Source organism: Oreochromis niloticus, linkage group LG9, assembly GCF_001858045.2.
Source record: "Oreochromis niloticus isolate F11D_XX linkage group LG9, O_niloticus_UMD_NMBU, whole genome shotgun sequence".
NCBI lineage: Eukaryota > Metazoa > Chordata > Actinopteri > Cichliformes > Cichlidae > Oreochromis > Oreochromis niloticus.
In genome coordinates this window covers 22,951,095-22,966,274 of record NC_031974.2, presented here as the reverse complement: position 1 = coordinate 22,966,274, position 15,180 = coordinate 22,951,095, and the positions used below count along the sequence as shown (strand labels likewise).

At 39.1% G+C, this 15,180-nt stretch overlaps 1 protein-coding gene across 3 annotated transcripts; it reads right to left on the bottom strand.

Moving 5' to 3' along the window:
* Nucleotides 1-5,067: 5,067 nt before the first annotated feature.
* On the bottom strand, nucleotides 5,068-14,082 carry ropn1l (rhophilin associated tail protein 1-like). Of its 3 annotated transcripts, XR_003221797.1 has the most exons (7): nucleotides 13,956-14,082; nucleotides 13,441-13,607; nucleotides 12,504-12,627; nucleotides 11,548-11,709; nucleotides 10,778-10,953; nucleotides 7,589-10,354; nucleotides 5,075-7,272 (listed from the first exon to the last, which is right to left on the bottom strand). XR_003221797.1 is itself a non-coding variant. In XM_005471718.2 (6 exons), the coding sequence occupies exons 2-6, from the start codon at nucleotides 13,569-13,571 to the stop codon at nucleotides 7,203-7,205; spliced, it is 663 nt and encodes a 220-aa protein (XP_005471775.1). In that variant the 5' UTR covers nucleotides 13,572-13,573; nucleotides 13,956-14,082; the 3' UTR covers nucleotides 5,068-7,202. The 3 variants fall into 3 exon arrangements, 2 of the variants coding, with proteins under 2 accessions (XP_005471775.1, XP_003443646.1); XM_005471718.2 differs by lacking the exon at nucleotides 7,589-10,354 and having other exon boundaries at nucleotides 5,068-7,272; nucleotides 13,441-13,573; XM_003443598.3 differs by lacking the exon at nucleotides 5,075-7,272 and having other exon boundaries at nucleotides 10,033-10,354; nucleotides 13,441-13,573.
* Nucleotides 14,083-15,180: the final 1,098 nt, after the last annotated feature.

Here is a 15,180-nt window from a genome sequence, read left to right as displayed (position 1 = left end):
GTTTAGTTAGTATTCAATAGGACGCCCTTTATGCATTTTGTTCTGGACTTTTAAGTGCAATACTAAAAATATTAAAGTAAATATGAGATAATTTATCTGACATGCATCTAGTTAAAACAGCAAACACTGAAGAAGCCCCTGATGTTGCTCAGACTGCATTTAAAAGAAGGGCTACAATTTTAATGATCATATTTTCTATAAGTCAGAGATAATTTCTTGCTTTTTTTAAAAAAATCCTCAGCCACCTCTCTATATATATGTCACTCTTTCTTATTTCCACGAGCCAGTCCAGATAATAGAGACTTAGATTGGCCTTCATTACTTGGTACTAAACTACGGGCTTGTGTCTGCGCTTTTGAGTAACCGCTTTCATCTCATGGAAACTTCACACTAATTTGGAAGGAAAATACATATCGTTCAGCTCTGGGCAAAGCAAAACGCCTGACTGTGTGGGCTCAACACAGAAACCTTTTATGTAAAAATAACCAAAACCTTACCAAAAAAATCACTTAGTGTAACACTAATCTCATCCATCATTACATATGTGGTGTCACCATTGTAGTTGGGTAAAAAGATTTAAAAGTTCTGAAAACCTAACATAGATGATGTTGCAGAAGCAATATCAGCTTACACTGTCTGCGCTGGTTCTCTACATTTGACCTAGGCTTGATTTTGATGACTGTTTCCTTCGACTTTGCACTTAAAGGCAGGATTTCTGGCAATTTTGTCTTAAACTCAAATTCTAAGATATTCTCTCTAGTGCAGTATCCTTTTTTTTCTCTCAGTAACAATAACATCAATTTGCTGACATCATCTGCTTTGGAAAAGAATCAAGTGCATAACAGTCCCAGTGTGTCCCTATTATTATTATACCTTCATCTACGACCAGCTGAGAGCTCTGCTCTCCCGTGGCTCATCCATCTCTGTCGTATCACTCTGCTGCTGCTGTGTGGGTATCAGTCACTGTTAGCACTTTCAGAGATATATATCTGTGAAATTTCACTTTCTGCTCAGGCAGCAGAGGACTCAAAGACACCAGAGCAATAGATCACAGACTCGAATGCCTCAACTCCAGCTTTGAGTCAGTTTAAAGATCTGTGGTGAAGCTGCAGCCTTTTTTATTTTCCCCTTTTTATTTGATGTCATTTGACAGATTCGCCAACTAATTTTCATAGATTTCAAACCAAGTTAGCTCACCATTGTGGAAACTTATTGGGAGAGGCCTAAAAGTTACATTGCAACATTATAATTACAAAAACTTGCTATATTGAGAGAAAGGGGGAAAAAATCAGGTACAGAAAAGATAAGGCCTCACACAATCTCCCTGAAACTTATATAAAAAGAACAAGAAAAATTCCATTACCTGCTGGACAAAAACAAACCCCACTGCTTTTTGGCTCAAAACAGTCACTACATGGTGGGAATCTGACTATCTGAGCACAGTGACTGACTAGACTAAAACACACATAAAACACAGAGCAGATATTCTACCAGTAAGAAGGTCGGAGGTTTAATCCCCGGCTCTTCAAGGCAAGATACTGAACCCTGATGCGTCCATTGGAGTGCAAGTTAGGTTAAAAGTGCTTCAGCATAGGAAGAAATGCTTGTGTGTGTGAATGAGGCTTGGCATAAGAAAGCACTTTGAATGCTAAAATAGAGAAGAAATCCAATACATCTGTACCAGTTGTTTATATAAGTATCAGTTCATAGAGACTGGCCAACAAAGACAAAACTGGATCTCTAGAGATGACAGGTTAGGAAAGAGCCACACTCTGTGCAAGAAAGCAGCACCTATGAAGACATTAGAACAAATGTAAGCTTCCATCCATCCATGTCGTGGAGGCAGCAACCTAAGCAAACAAGCCCAGACCTTCTGCCCTCCAGGCACCTCTACCAGCTTATGCAGCCAGCCAAGAGATGTCATCTCTCCAGTGTGTCCTGGATCTGCACCACAGCCTCCTTCAAACTTCAAGACTAAAGTGCAACATCTCCTTGGGAAACAAAAGTGTGATTGCTATAAAATCAGCAAGATTTGTTTATGCATGACAAGAGACAACCAGTGCAAAGCATGACAACCCTGATACAACTGTGCTGTCATTGCTATTCTGCAGTTCTATTGTATTGTTATTAATTGTTTCTTTGTTAATCTGAAGAACATATCACTTCTACATGCAGTCAGCCTGTTACACACGCACAAATGCACACAAAGTGGATGGTCCTAGCTATCAATGTAGCAGATTTTTATCCCTATGTAGTATTTTAAATTGAACTGAATACAGAATAAAGCACGGGACAGGCCATGTGGTAAAATGCTATCAATTACAATATTTCACATCAGCATTAAAATAAAACATGGCGGGGGGGGGGGGGGGCAGACAGTAGGAACAGACTCTTTAACTTCTCTTTTCACCTGTTTCTCCTACAATATTCCCAAATATCTAGTCTACTCTCATTTATAAAAAAGGGTGTGAACAAAATATTGGAACTACCTGTTATTGTAATTCAACACAATTCAGCAAAACCAGAAACTAACTATAAAGGGAAGTCCAGACACAGCTGAAATAACCACAGCTGAACATTTATAACTGTCACAAAGGAGGATTTATCACAGGGCTGTGGTGTCGGACCACAATCCTTTTAGCTAAGCAGACCAAACCAACAGGCAATTGAGTGTTAATACTTCAAGTTGGATTCTGTTCCAGTCTTACATTTTGATCCATCCCTCAGCTGTAGTAGTGCTATTCAGTGCAATGTTCAGTGGAATAAAGCTCCCGTGAAAGCAACAATTTTCCTTTAGTAAAAAAGAAATTGGCTAGTATTGCTTGGCACTAAACTGGTCTTTCAGGGGATTAAACTCAATAACTAGAGCCCATTAAAGTGCAGGGATTCATAGATGGCATGATATTACAAGTTCTTATGCGAAACAGTTTGCCTTATATTATTATTATTATTATTGTTGTTGTTGTTATCATTTACAGCTTTATTTCCTGTGTTTGTTTTCTATCATGATATATAAATGATGGTTAGACAACTGTATTATAAATTCAAATAACCTGCTATAACATGCTTTTGCCCACAGTGACACTCTTCTCATTCAAAATGGAAGGGTACATTAACAAGGGTGATAATTTAGGATATGAACTCTTTATCTCTTTCAAAGGGACATTTTATCATCAAGGCCTGGGACAGAAACACAGCTGTTGGGAAATTTATGTTTCAGTTAAGGACACTTTACATTTGCAGACATACACTCTGTATATGTCCTACAGCACCCCACGGTGCAAACTTCTGCCTGATAACTACAGAACAGCCTCGTTGCAAATCAGTTCACTATCGCAGGGAATGGAAAGTTGACAAAGTGATTGAACTTATTAAATCACCATGAAAATATGTGTGCTGAACCACCAGCAAGATGGCAAGTGTAACTTAAGCGACTTTTATTAAATACAGCACAGAATTAAGTATGAATCAGGTCAATGCCTGATCACTGCTTGTAGTCATGTTTATAGCACATCATGTTTCACATGCACAGCTTTGGCTCAACCTTGGCTCAGAAGACAAACTGAATTTTCTCTAACAGATCAGCTGACCTAAGGACTTCTGATAATGTGTGGGTTTCATGAAAGTGTGAGGGTCTTACTGGGTCCTCGATCCACTGAATACATTTGGGTCCATACGTTTTTGGACAATGACACAATGTTTGTCGTTTTGTCTGTATACACCTCCTCAACCAATATCTAAATCAAAAAATCAAGATCTGATTGAAATGCAGACTTTCAGCTCAAATTCATGAAGTCATTTTTTATGCACGGTCCTCATTTTCATAGGCTCATAAGCAATTGAACAGTTCACTGACAAGTAGTTTTGTGGCCTGGTGAGATGTTGATGTAAGTGGGGGTGGCCATCATTAGGCTGTAAAACCCAAATAAACATATCAGACAGAGATAGCAAAATCTTTAGTGGCCTGAAAGACCACAGAAAACAATTAAAGTGGACGGACTCCGAATTATTTTGTTGGTTTCTTTCACATCTAGTCAAGAACACTGTTGAGGAGGTAAGAGTATCATTGTCAAAGTCTTCAGTCAAAAGATGCTTTCATGAGTGGAAATACTTGCGGTTTGCAGAGCCGGCGTTTTACTTACTGAAGGCAGTGTGATCCACAAGCAGGCAGTTGCTGACAGAGCATCTCAAGCAAGGAAACACAGCATTTGGTTGTATCTGTGGGTTCTAGACTTCAAGCAGTCACTTCTGAGCCTCTGATAATGGGGAGTTGTGTATAAAAATAGCTGTAATTCCAAAATAAAACCAAAATGTCCTCACGGCATGTGTTTGAATTATGCCTTAACCTATAAGCAGAGTAATATTACTTTAAAAAAAGCATTACCGTGGAATATTCTTCATGTAAAAAGGCATTTTCTGATGAGACGCATGTAGGTGAAAACTCCTCTTTCCGGGAAAGAAATTTTTCTGCAAGAAAACAAAATGACCTTGCTGTTGCTTGTATGTTTAGACAGGCTCCTGTATGCTTTTCCTCTTTCAGTCATTCATTTTTTCCCCTGAAAACCTCAAGCAGCCAAAAACACCCACGATGCTCCCCCTCTTTGGCACATAGCAGGAGTCCCTCACAATGATCTACTATGAACCCTGTATGTGCACAAGCACTGAACTGTTAGGTGCGCGCATGTGTGTGTAATGAACTGAAAATGTGACTTAAATTAAGTGTTTATGTCAAGCTTTTAAAGGATTGTTTCTGTCTGAGAATAGCTTGGAAATGTGTTTTTTTTTCTCTTTATAGCACTGACCCTAATGTGGTGATTATTAATAGATTGATTAGAACCTCTTGATATTCTTGCCTAATAAGTTAATGAAGCCAGGGCAGAAAACACTACCAGCACTCAGAAGCTGAGGGCGACACTTAAATCCATGGTGAGAGAAAGCTTCTGTAGAATGTTAAGTAGGGGAAAAAATTCAATAGTCTACAAGTGGTAATTAGCTAATTTTAATCAATCACTAGAGGCCCTTAATTAAGTGCTGTGTATTCATGTGTTTAAAAAAACCTCCCAAATACAGGCTGCACCAATCAATGTTATTTATTGGTAGTATGATGTCAGACCAAAGACAAAATCAGGCTTGTAAATAGATTAAAAATAAATCTTTAAAAATCTTCTTTCAGTTTTAAGGATTCAAGTATACACCCTCCACTAGGCAACAACACATGAAGCATTACACTGTGTTATTATTTATTTATAAACATTATGGCAAAAAACAGTGTGTGTAAAAACTACAAACAAGTGCAACCATACATAATATTGGAATTAAGACAGTAAGTAGCAGCAAGGTGCTGTTAATCCAATGCACTTGATCAGCTGATCATCAGAAACTGTTAGTACCTCTATGAATACAGAAGAAATGCTCTAGTCTGTAGCATTTAAGTGTGTGTTAAGGAGGAAGACAAAGAGGAAAGACATCAACAAAGATCTTAGATTAGCAATTCTTGATGGCCATCTGGGATTGGTTGTAGACTGATCTCCAAATAATCTGGTCCATCATTCTGCAGTAAGAAAGATTATTCACAAGTGGAAAACAAGATAGATGTAATCTTTCCAGGAGCAGGAAACTCACCCCAGAGGACTCATTTCACCTGATAGGAGGCAACCTTTCTGCAAACAGTCCCAGTCTGACCCTGAAAGACTGCAACCACTCTGAGATTATGCTGTCTAATTAATAAATGCAGACAGATTGCCAGCATGTTGCCATGAGTCTGAATGCGTCTTTGTCAGTGAACACAACTCGAGGTTATATCCCAAAGACCAGGAAGGTTGTAATAGTTAAATGTAAATTTCTGTCTATGTAGACAGGAAGAGATATGTGAACTGCATACAATTAACAGACCGTATGCCAACAGACTGACTCGGTCTGACAATATTTGTGGCAGGTTTTAGTGACAGTGTTGGCATGCTTGGCAATCTAATTTTAGATTACCAAACACAGCATATGAGCACAAACACTTCATACTAACTGTAAAGCACAGGGGTGATGATTTGGAATTGTTTTGCAGCCTTGGACCTGGACACCTTCCAGTCATTGAGATGACCGTGAAGTCCTCTGTATACCAAAGTGTTCTAGAGTCAAATGTTAGGCTGTTGTCCAACAGCTAAAGCTTTGCCTAAATCGAGCCGTGCAACAGAACAATGAAACCAAACACACCAGCTAATCTACAACAGAATGGCTGAAAAAGAAAAGAATCAAGGTGTTGCAACGGCCCAGTCAAAGTCTGGACCTCAACCTGACTGAAACACCGTGGTGGGACCTTAATAGAGCTGTGCATAAATAAATGCAAGAAAACCACAATTAATTGAAGGAGTACAGCAGCAAAATCCCTTCACAGTGATGTGAGAGACACACAAAAAACTATCACTTCAGGCAGCTACAGAGTCATACAGTTTACTTAGTTTTTCACACACATTGATTTTCATTATTCAAATAATGAAACTGTGTAATATTTCACATGATGTTGCTCATCATTTGTCTCATTAAATAATTTTAGAACCTGTTAAGGACTAGATAATTTTTAAGAAGTCCTGATATATAAAATCTTCAAAGTGAAAAGGGCGTACTTTCTTTTTGGTCGTCTTGCAGAGCAACTAATGACTGTTGTGCATAATCACGTAGGTAATGCTACTGTACAAGGGACTTATAAAGCTGTATAAAATGCTGGTCCTCCAACGGCTGCATGATAATGGCTGCAATAAATCCCAGAATCTGATGAAGCACCCCCACCCCTCACCCCGAGGTCCTCTCTCAAAATGCAAAAAGTAATTACAGTATTTTTTTTTTAACGAGTTTAAGTCTCAGTAATTAAATTCACACCTGCTGATATGTGTCACAGTGGGGATTTTAAGATCACTGTTCCGTTAGGAAGATAATGAGGCTCAAAGAGAAAATGCTTTGCAGCCTTTGCTTGATTGACAGGTGCTTGTCAAACCCATCTTAAAGATGGCAGTGAGCGTATACCCCAGACGTACGAGAGAAGTGAGGGTGATATCACAGTTTAGCCATATTTCTGTTTTTAGCATTTGCAACATAGACAGTATTTCCAGATCATTTCCTTATTTTTGAGATATCAGCACATGATGCGCAATCCTTTCAGGATTCGACTCCAGCTCCACTGTTAAACCTCCAGCTTCGGTGTGCATGGTTTGTTATGGAGCTGAAGCCACATCGTCCCAGTAGATAAAGTCCAGTGGCTTTATCATCCCATGTTGCAGTTCCCTGTAATATACATGCATTAAATATGTTACGTGTCAATTAAATTCATTTCACTCATATATATGTATGTACAGCAAAACAATTCATCCAAACATCTCCAGTCATCATAGATTACTTATCTAGATTTTCTTTTTGAAGTAAACTGAAACTAACCGACTGATAAAACCTACCCATAAATCTTTCAAACCAACAATGCTCTCATGCTCCCAAAGTGGAGTCTAGCTCAGCTCAGTGCAACAATACAGCTCACAGAACGATAAAATATCCATGTTCTGCAACTTCAGAAAACAGCTAGAAATATGTTTTCCCTTATCCTTACCCCGAAATCTCTTACACAACGGAGTCACTGTAGAATGAAGCCTTTGTGTCCACTCTCTCTTCTCCTGCCTTTTTTTTCCTTCGCACTGCCCTGCAACATTTGTCACGTCCCTGGAGATGTGATGTTGTGAGCAAAAGTTGGAGAAAGAGTAAAGGCTGCGCAACAAGGTCCACCCTAAAGCTGAGATTCCTAAACCACTGACATCTTTGCAATTACATCATGTTTTTCCATGTTCTAACATCCTAAAACAAAGGGGGCACACAGCATCTGTAACTGTAAGCCTGACTATTATAGTGCAAGATGCCCCCAAAAAGTAGTTTTTATTGGAGAGAAATTTGAGGATATCCAAGGAATGCTTTGTGAGGAGCATATAATGTCTCGCAATCAAACAGTAGGTATTTACATATACAGTGATTTACGATCTATTCTTCTTTTGCTGCTCTATAAATTTACTTCTGCACCTTACTGTGTACCTCAGCACCTCTATGGCTATCCCTCAACATGTTTTAAATAAATAAACTAATGATGATAAGGAGGAGGAGGACAGTAATACTTCTCTGTGTTGAGGCCACAGCATTCTTGGTGGATTGTATTTTTACTTTACTAGAACTGTCAACCAAGACAGGTGTGACTGACAAGACAGACATTTTTCTAAAGAACAAGAACACGTTGTGTCTCAGAACACATGCAGTTTGATAGCTTTGCCGGGTTTAGTTTGATTTAAGTCAACAGGGGGCTGCTCTTTGTAATTTGCTGTTGGGAGGCTTGGATTTTTTTAAAACATAAAGAATTATGTGCACAGGGTGAAAGACATGTTTTTGCTTCTTTGCTGTTTTACTGTAGCCACATTAGCCACAGTATCTAAATCCAATTAACAACAACGACAAAATAATTCACTAGATCAAAAAGCTTCCAAATACAAGCCCCTAAAACTCATGCTAGCAATAATGCTTGCTTACAGACTGAATAAATACACAAGCTTTCAACACAGTGTTTTATTGTAAGCAGTAACAGCATTAAGGGTAATTCCTAGATCACCGGAAAGTACCAGCTCACAAACATGTACTTTTTTGAGAAAAGAAAAAAACTACATATATAGCCCCGCAGGGTTTTTCCGGTTTCAGAATGGGGCGTTTTTATAATCCTTATAAAAAATGATTAGTAAAGGCTCGTCTGTATTTTGAAAAAATCAATGGGTTTTTTATTATTTCTGTGCAACTGATACACAATAATGCCCACTATGTAATGGTGAATAAAGCCCTAATAAGTAGTTAAAAAAGGAACTGTTATATTTCCTCTGGCTTCGGATAAAACGTGTGGGGTTGCCGCAAATTCCTGTATATGAGAAAACCCTGCACAGAACCAAAAACTTCCTGATTTTCTTATCAAGAGAGGTTCATCGGTTCCTGGAAAAAACCCCTGTAGTGGAAAAAAAGATCCACAGGAAACCAAGTTCAAATCAGTGTTTATGTTTTCTACTTGTAAAATTTATATACCTCTTTTAATACAATATAAGTACAGCTTAAAATCCCGTCCTATTTAACCTTGTAATTCCAGCTGGGCGAGCCACATCCTCATGCATGGCTTCTGAATGTCGTGTTATTTAATGAAGACAAATTATGCGCTGCCTGCATCGTGTGCTAAATCTTTGATACCAGAGTTATCTCTGCTTCAGACTTCACCCAGACATAAAATCTATCAATACAAATAGGAATCTTTCCAAATAGAAAAGCATTATGAGCAGATTACAGTTAATACTGAGTTATTTTCAGCACGCTCATTTACTCAGTTCTAACGTGGGCGTTGCACAAAAAGATCACTGCTGGAAGCCCTGACAAAATTCTTTCGGTGCTGTGTCATATGGGCGGAGAGCCTGCAGTTATCGAGTTAGCGGGGGCTCTATCTGTCTTCCAGTCTTCTTTGACTTGACCACAGTTGCAATCCTGGAAGGGGTAAGCTACAGTGTCTGTGTGTGCGTGCATCGTCCACCCCTGTGACCAAATGCCAAAAATGTCTGAAAACGGAATTTTCTCTGATCCCGTTTGTTGTGCTGTCTGTTGAAATACTTCCAACGTAGCAGTTTTGTGTGTGTTTGTATGAGAGGCAAATATGCTAATAACAGTCATACTGTATCTCTGGACCTCTGGACCTTTCACACTGTCACTGTCACTGGTGTTGAAATGTGCCTGTGTTTGTTTACAGTACTGCACAGAGGAGTGAATATAACACAAGTCTCTAACGCAAGCTGAAAATCACACTCCCGTGGCGTAGGCGCTTATCTACTTGACTTCCTTTTTTTTGGTCTGCTGGGTGAAATGCAGACGCGAGCAGAGAGGCCAAATGTGGCGAGGCTGCAAGCTGATAGGCAGCGTGCATGATAAATGAACTTCACTAGCCGAGTCATACGGGAACGGGAAATAAAAAGCATACACACACGCCCTACCTGACAGTTTGAGCATGGCAGCTTTGTGCTTCTATTGCAGCTCATTAAAAGAATCCAACCCGACTCATAATAGCGGCTTGATTCAGCCGGACACTGATGAATAATCGGCCACAGTGGCTGATGCCAACAATTAATGGGACCAATTTCTTTTTGGAAAAACAGCTGTGCTTGACGAAGCGTTAGCGGCTCCATTTATTAATTGGGCGCCATCATTTCCTTATTCCTATTTCTAACTTCTTTCTTCCACTGCTTTCTGCCTCTGCTTCCCTCCCTTCCTGCTGGGGTAGAAGTTGGAAACCTGAATCATGCCGTTCTGCTTGTTGCTGTCGGGCAGAGAAACCAGCGAATCAGTGCAACAGCTCCACTCAGCAGCATAGGGATTTTCACAACACTGAACATCACAATCTCACAACATTATCTGAGGCTAGTGGGAAATGGCTTAGCGCTTAAACTGTCTGTGCTTCTGAGCCAACTGACACTGACTGGCAGAAATGTTGGGCCAACAGAGTTAAAATACTGCTTAGCACATCCAGAGTTATGACTGAATTACAAAAGAGTAAAATATTTCTTTTAAACAAAAAAAAAAATAGCTCGGGCTGAAGAAATTATTCAAATTAGAAAACTAATTACGCTGTGTGAAAAAAAAAATAGTTATGCAGACAAAATAGCTCAATTTTCCACTACGACACCCATTCTGCTTGTGGTGTGACTGACAGCTATACATCTGAGGAGAAAACGACACCTACACTTGTGGCTGCAGACTGCTGAGGAAGTTGTCAATGCGTTCCTGTGGCACGTCCCCGTCTAGCTGAGCCAGGTAAGTGTAGAGCCTGACAAAGGTGTCGAACGGGATCCTCGCGGCACCACCCGTCTCATCCTCTGTTAGGATCTCGCAGGCAAACTTAAGCGAACTGATAAGAGTCTGAGGATTTGTGTTGCCACAAAAACAAAGAATTAGTTTGCTGTCGCATCCCATTTAAGCAAGACACACTGCAAATATACTTGCATGCACACACTGTAACTCAGACAGCTAAATCTAAGTAGCATAAGAGTGCCCTCGTGTGGTTAAAGTGTTCAAGAGCCTTGAAAACAGGAGTAGAAATCTACCCAAATTACTAACACTGAGCACATAATGCTGTTAATGCTTAGCTGCGTTTGCTTTCCTAGACACCAACTTATCTTCTGTAAAGTTCTCCATGCTTAAATAAATTCTCTTTGATCTGTCACTACTGCTTTATCTGCATCTGTGAAGCCCAAAAAAAAATCATTGGCTTAACAGCGAAGCGGAGATTCAAGTAGTTGCTAAAGGATCCAGTCACTCTTTTTTGGAGCCAGGGGACCCCGATGATGGAGACTGCATTGCAAATTCCTGGATCTAACATTAACACCTGGAGACTAGAGTGTGCTGCTGGAGGATCTCCAGCTGTGCTTGGCCTCGCACCAGGTTTTTAAGGCTCAAAGGAAGAAGTATATAAAGTTGTATTTGCATTTATATCCAGCGTTGTGAACACCTCACCCCTCCAAGAGCGCTGCAGCCCAGGGCAAAAAACTCCATCCAGTCGATATCTGAGCCAAAACTGCCCAGCGACAGCAGGGTCTCCAGCTGAGCCACAGGTAGACACAGGCCCTTCCACTTTGCCTGCAGTTCCTCTTTGCTACAGGTTTTCTTGGGCGACAGCTATGATTTGATGATAAAAAAATGGGGGGTTAGGAGACTTTAGGGGGAAAAAATCTAGTTATTCACTTTCTAGATAAAATCTGAAATGAGTCCTATTTCCACAAATAAACAACAAGGTTGGATATGGAGAATCTGGTGGCTCTCTTTTTTCTCTAGACTTTTATATGTGGACAGCCAGGGCATAAATAACCGCAAATACTGATACACAGTACTCCAAATAAAAAGTAGATTTGAACAGGATATAAACACTAATAATAATCTCTCAAATAATGGCACAGATCTGCATTTGTTTTGCATCCAGATTTTCTGGATTTCTTTCAGATTTTCTATTATCAATACAGTTTAAAATGTTACAAAATGAATAACTTGAGACAGCAAAAGAGCAGCACTCTCACAAGATTAATGCTGCTGTTTAAGTGCTAGCTTTTAAGGAAATATTAATTATTCATTTCTTTTAATGAATCCGCCACACCGAGATGCCAGTAAACAGCCCAGGTGAGATAAAATGGATTTAAAACAATATGAAACTTTAATGACCCACACGGGAAACATCACTGCAAAATGGAGACACACAAACATAAAAACACACATAAAAGAATAGAAGAGTAATCAAAGTTGGACATTAAACTCAATGGAAGTTATAATTGTACCCATAAAAGCAAAACAGTAAATGACAAAATGCAAATATGTGATAAAAGTAAATGCATTTATTTCTTTTAAAAGCAATAGTGAGAATAAAATTTTTATTTGTGCGACAACTTTTACAGGTTACAAGCCTGCTGTTGAGAAACTACCTGTTTGTAGAGGATCTTCAGAAGACCTGGAGTCAGCCCAGTGTCCGTCTTCTGGGTGGCAACATTTAATTCCAGCCTGTCCTTAACAGGCAGACACTCTCCTTTAGACAGAGCACTGAAGTATCTGGAAGAGGACACAGTCATAATAATTAGCACACATTAGATACAAAGAATTCTTAAACACTGTGTTTAGCATCACCATTCTCTGAAATTCATCTGCCCCCAAGCTTCCTAAGTATACCATTCAAATAAAGCAATAAAAACAGAGTGTGTTAAATGATGTTAAATGATTTATCATGGACACCATCAGCTGAGTAAATTGTTTTGTTTTTTGTTTTTTTTTGCTTTCCTTTGTGAGAGGTTTTCCAGGCATGCTGTGGCATATTTTACTTTATTATTAGAAAAGAAAAATTATAACTTTCCATGCATTTGTTGACTTTCAGGATCTCTGAAAGGGAACAGAGCCAGGTATTACTTTAATAACATAAACATCTCATCACCCAGGAGGCGCTCGATTTGTTTTTTTGCTTCACTGTATGACTCACTTTATTGTCTATTGCTATAAACAAAGCCAAGCTACATTGGTCAATAAAAAAGAAGAGGATGCTGAGAGTCCTTAGAGGTAGGAAATAAAAGGTAAAAGAAAATAAATTGAATATTTCCATATCATTGAGTGCTTTTAGCATGGTTTTTCTTTATTCGAGACAGTAAGATAGTTTAACTGCTGCACTAACATGAAAGCCCTTGGGATCTAATTACAGCTAGTCAATGCAAAGATAAGACACGCACAGGTGAAACGGGCTTGCCTTTTCCTACAGTGATGTAGCCTGGAAACATGGTTTATGGTCCTGTTTGCAAGAATTAAACTGGAATAAAACACAATCACACATATCTCTACTCTTAACCTGAACCTTCATTGACAGACATTAAGACTTACGCCGCAGACCACTGCAACAAATCCTTGGGCTGTGTTCGGATGGCTGCCTTAGTAAAGTCTTTAAGGATGTCTGGCAGCTCGGGAGGGATGTTGATTTGCTGGGCACAGTAGAATGTGTCTGGAAGAGGCATGGCTGTAATATAAACAATGCAATAATGTCCAATTAGCTGAAAAGAAATAGTAGATCCAAGAGACAATTAAAAACAAAAAAGACAAAAAAGTATCATTAATATAAAGACTACTTTCTGGTGCCTCAAATTTTTCTGTGCTACCCATGGGAGTTTGACAGGAATATAGACATAATATTATGTAAGTAAGTAAGTTTAAAATTTGCATATACAGTCTTATCTGGTACCGTTTTTTACCGATTCAACTTAATAAATTAATACTAATTTCTAGTCCACCAAACATTTTCTCCCAATTGTCCCTCTCCTTTGTTCAACTACATAATTATAGTATGCTCACTGACATTAATTCACTGTATGGTACTTGCTTTAAAAACTGTAGCCTGTTACCTGGACTGATGAACAGAAAGTCACCGGAAGATGCCCCTGAAATATGAGATGCTAGCTTAAGTAATGCTTACTTATGCCTAGCAGTTCATGGGATTGTTGTAGCATCGTCGCATAGCAACGGCGTCTTCTTCTTCTTCCTGTGGTATTAGAAACCCGAGAAGGGCACTAACGCCCCCTCTGCTGAAAAGACAATAGACGGTTCCTGGTACATGCTCAATCATCCAGCTAAGGAAATCCCAGAAAGTTGATTCTGTTCATGTGGAGGCAGCGTTATCTGTCTGACGAAAATAACATGACACCCATGGAGAACACCGACATAAATTTGAATATTCAGTCAGAAATATTCCTCCAGTGCAGAAACCTGGTGCACAAAACACCATTTTCAAAACATTTTACTTAAGTATGAGCTATAATCCTAGTTAAGTAGGTCTGTAGCGCTAGTGGTCCGTTCTATGCTGTATAATGGTTTGGGGCACTATAAGACAGTGCTGTAGTAATACTTCTAGTACAGTGGCTTTGATGGGGCAGCCTATCATATTTCAGGATGAAGGCCCCTTTGCCCCCCTTCTAGACACCCCTCTGCTTTAAGGGACAAATGAATCATTCACCATAATTTAGAATTCTTAATGGAATATTTACACAGATATACAAAAGGGCATTTTCAGCAGAGATCAGTGTTCAAACAGCATACTGTGCTCCCTCACCTAAGTTTATTGTAGTAAGACTAACTGATCATTGGGAAAATACCTTTACCCTCACCTGTTGGTCAAATTGAATAAACTATACATTTAATCAGATATGTGTTTGGAGGAATCTTTATGGGTTTTATTACAGTCTCAAAACTTTAAACAAACTTTCTTCTGAAACTGGTCACTGGCTTTATTATTATTAAGAGAAAATTTAACTTTAGACAGAAAAGTGGAACCCCAAAGTAAGACTGCAAAAAGACAAATACATTAGTCTTGAGTTTAGAGAGACTGATGTACCCTCAGAAGGCCTCTTAGGTCCTGACTACATTATAAGGAATCTGTAACCTAGACTGTGCTTGTTTTTTAAAGGAATAGTACAAGCTGGTGTGAAAATGTTAATTTTAGGGCAACTTCCCAAACTTTAAGTGGCATGATAGGGCTTACAGCCTCGAAAGTTTCATAGTACAGTTATGTTGTCACAAACAGTTTGGGTTAACTTAGCTTCGTGTGATGTCTTGAAAATATATCAGATGCAG

Coding starts and splice junctions, on each gene's coding strand:
- ropn1l (XM_003443598.3), bottom strand. CDS start 13,571: ATGCCTCTTCCAGACACATTCTACTGTGCCCAGCAAATCAACATCCCT. Junction 12,628..13,440: donor TTGTTGCAGTGGTCTGCGGC/GTAAGTCTTAAT, acceptor GTCCTCTTCCAG/ATACTTCAGTGCTCTGTCTA. Junction 10,355..10,777: donor AGCAGTCTGCAGCCACAAGT/GTAGGTGTCGTT, acceptor TCTGCCCGACAG/CAACAAGCAGAACGGCATGA.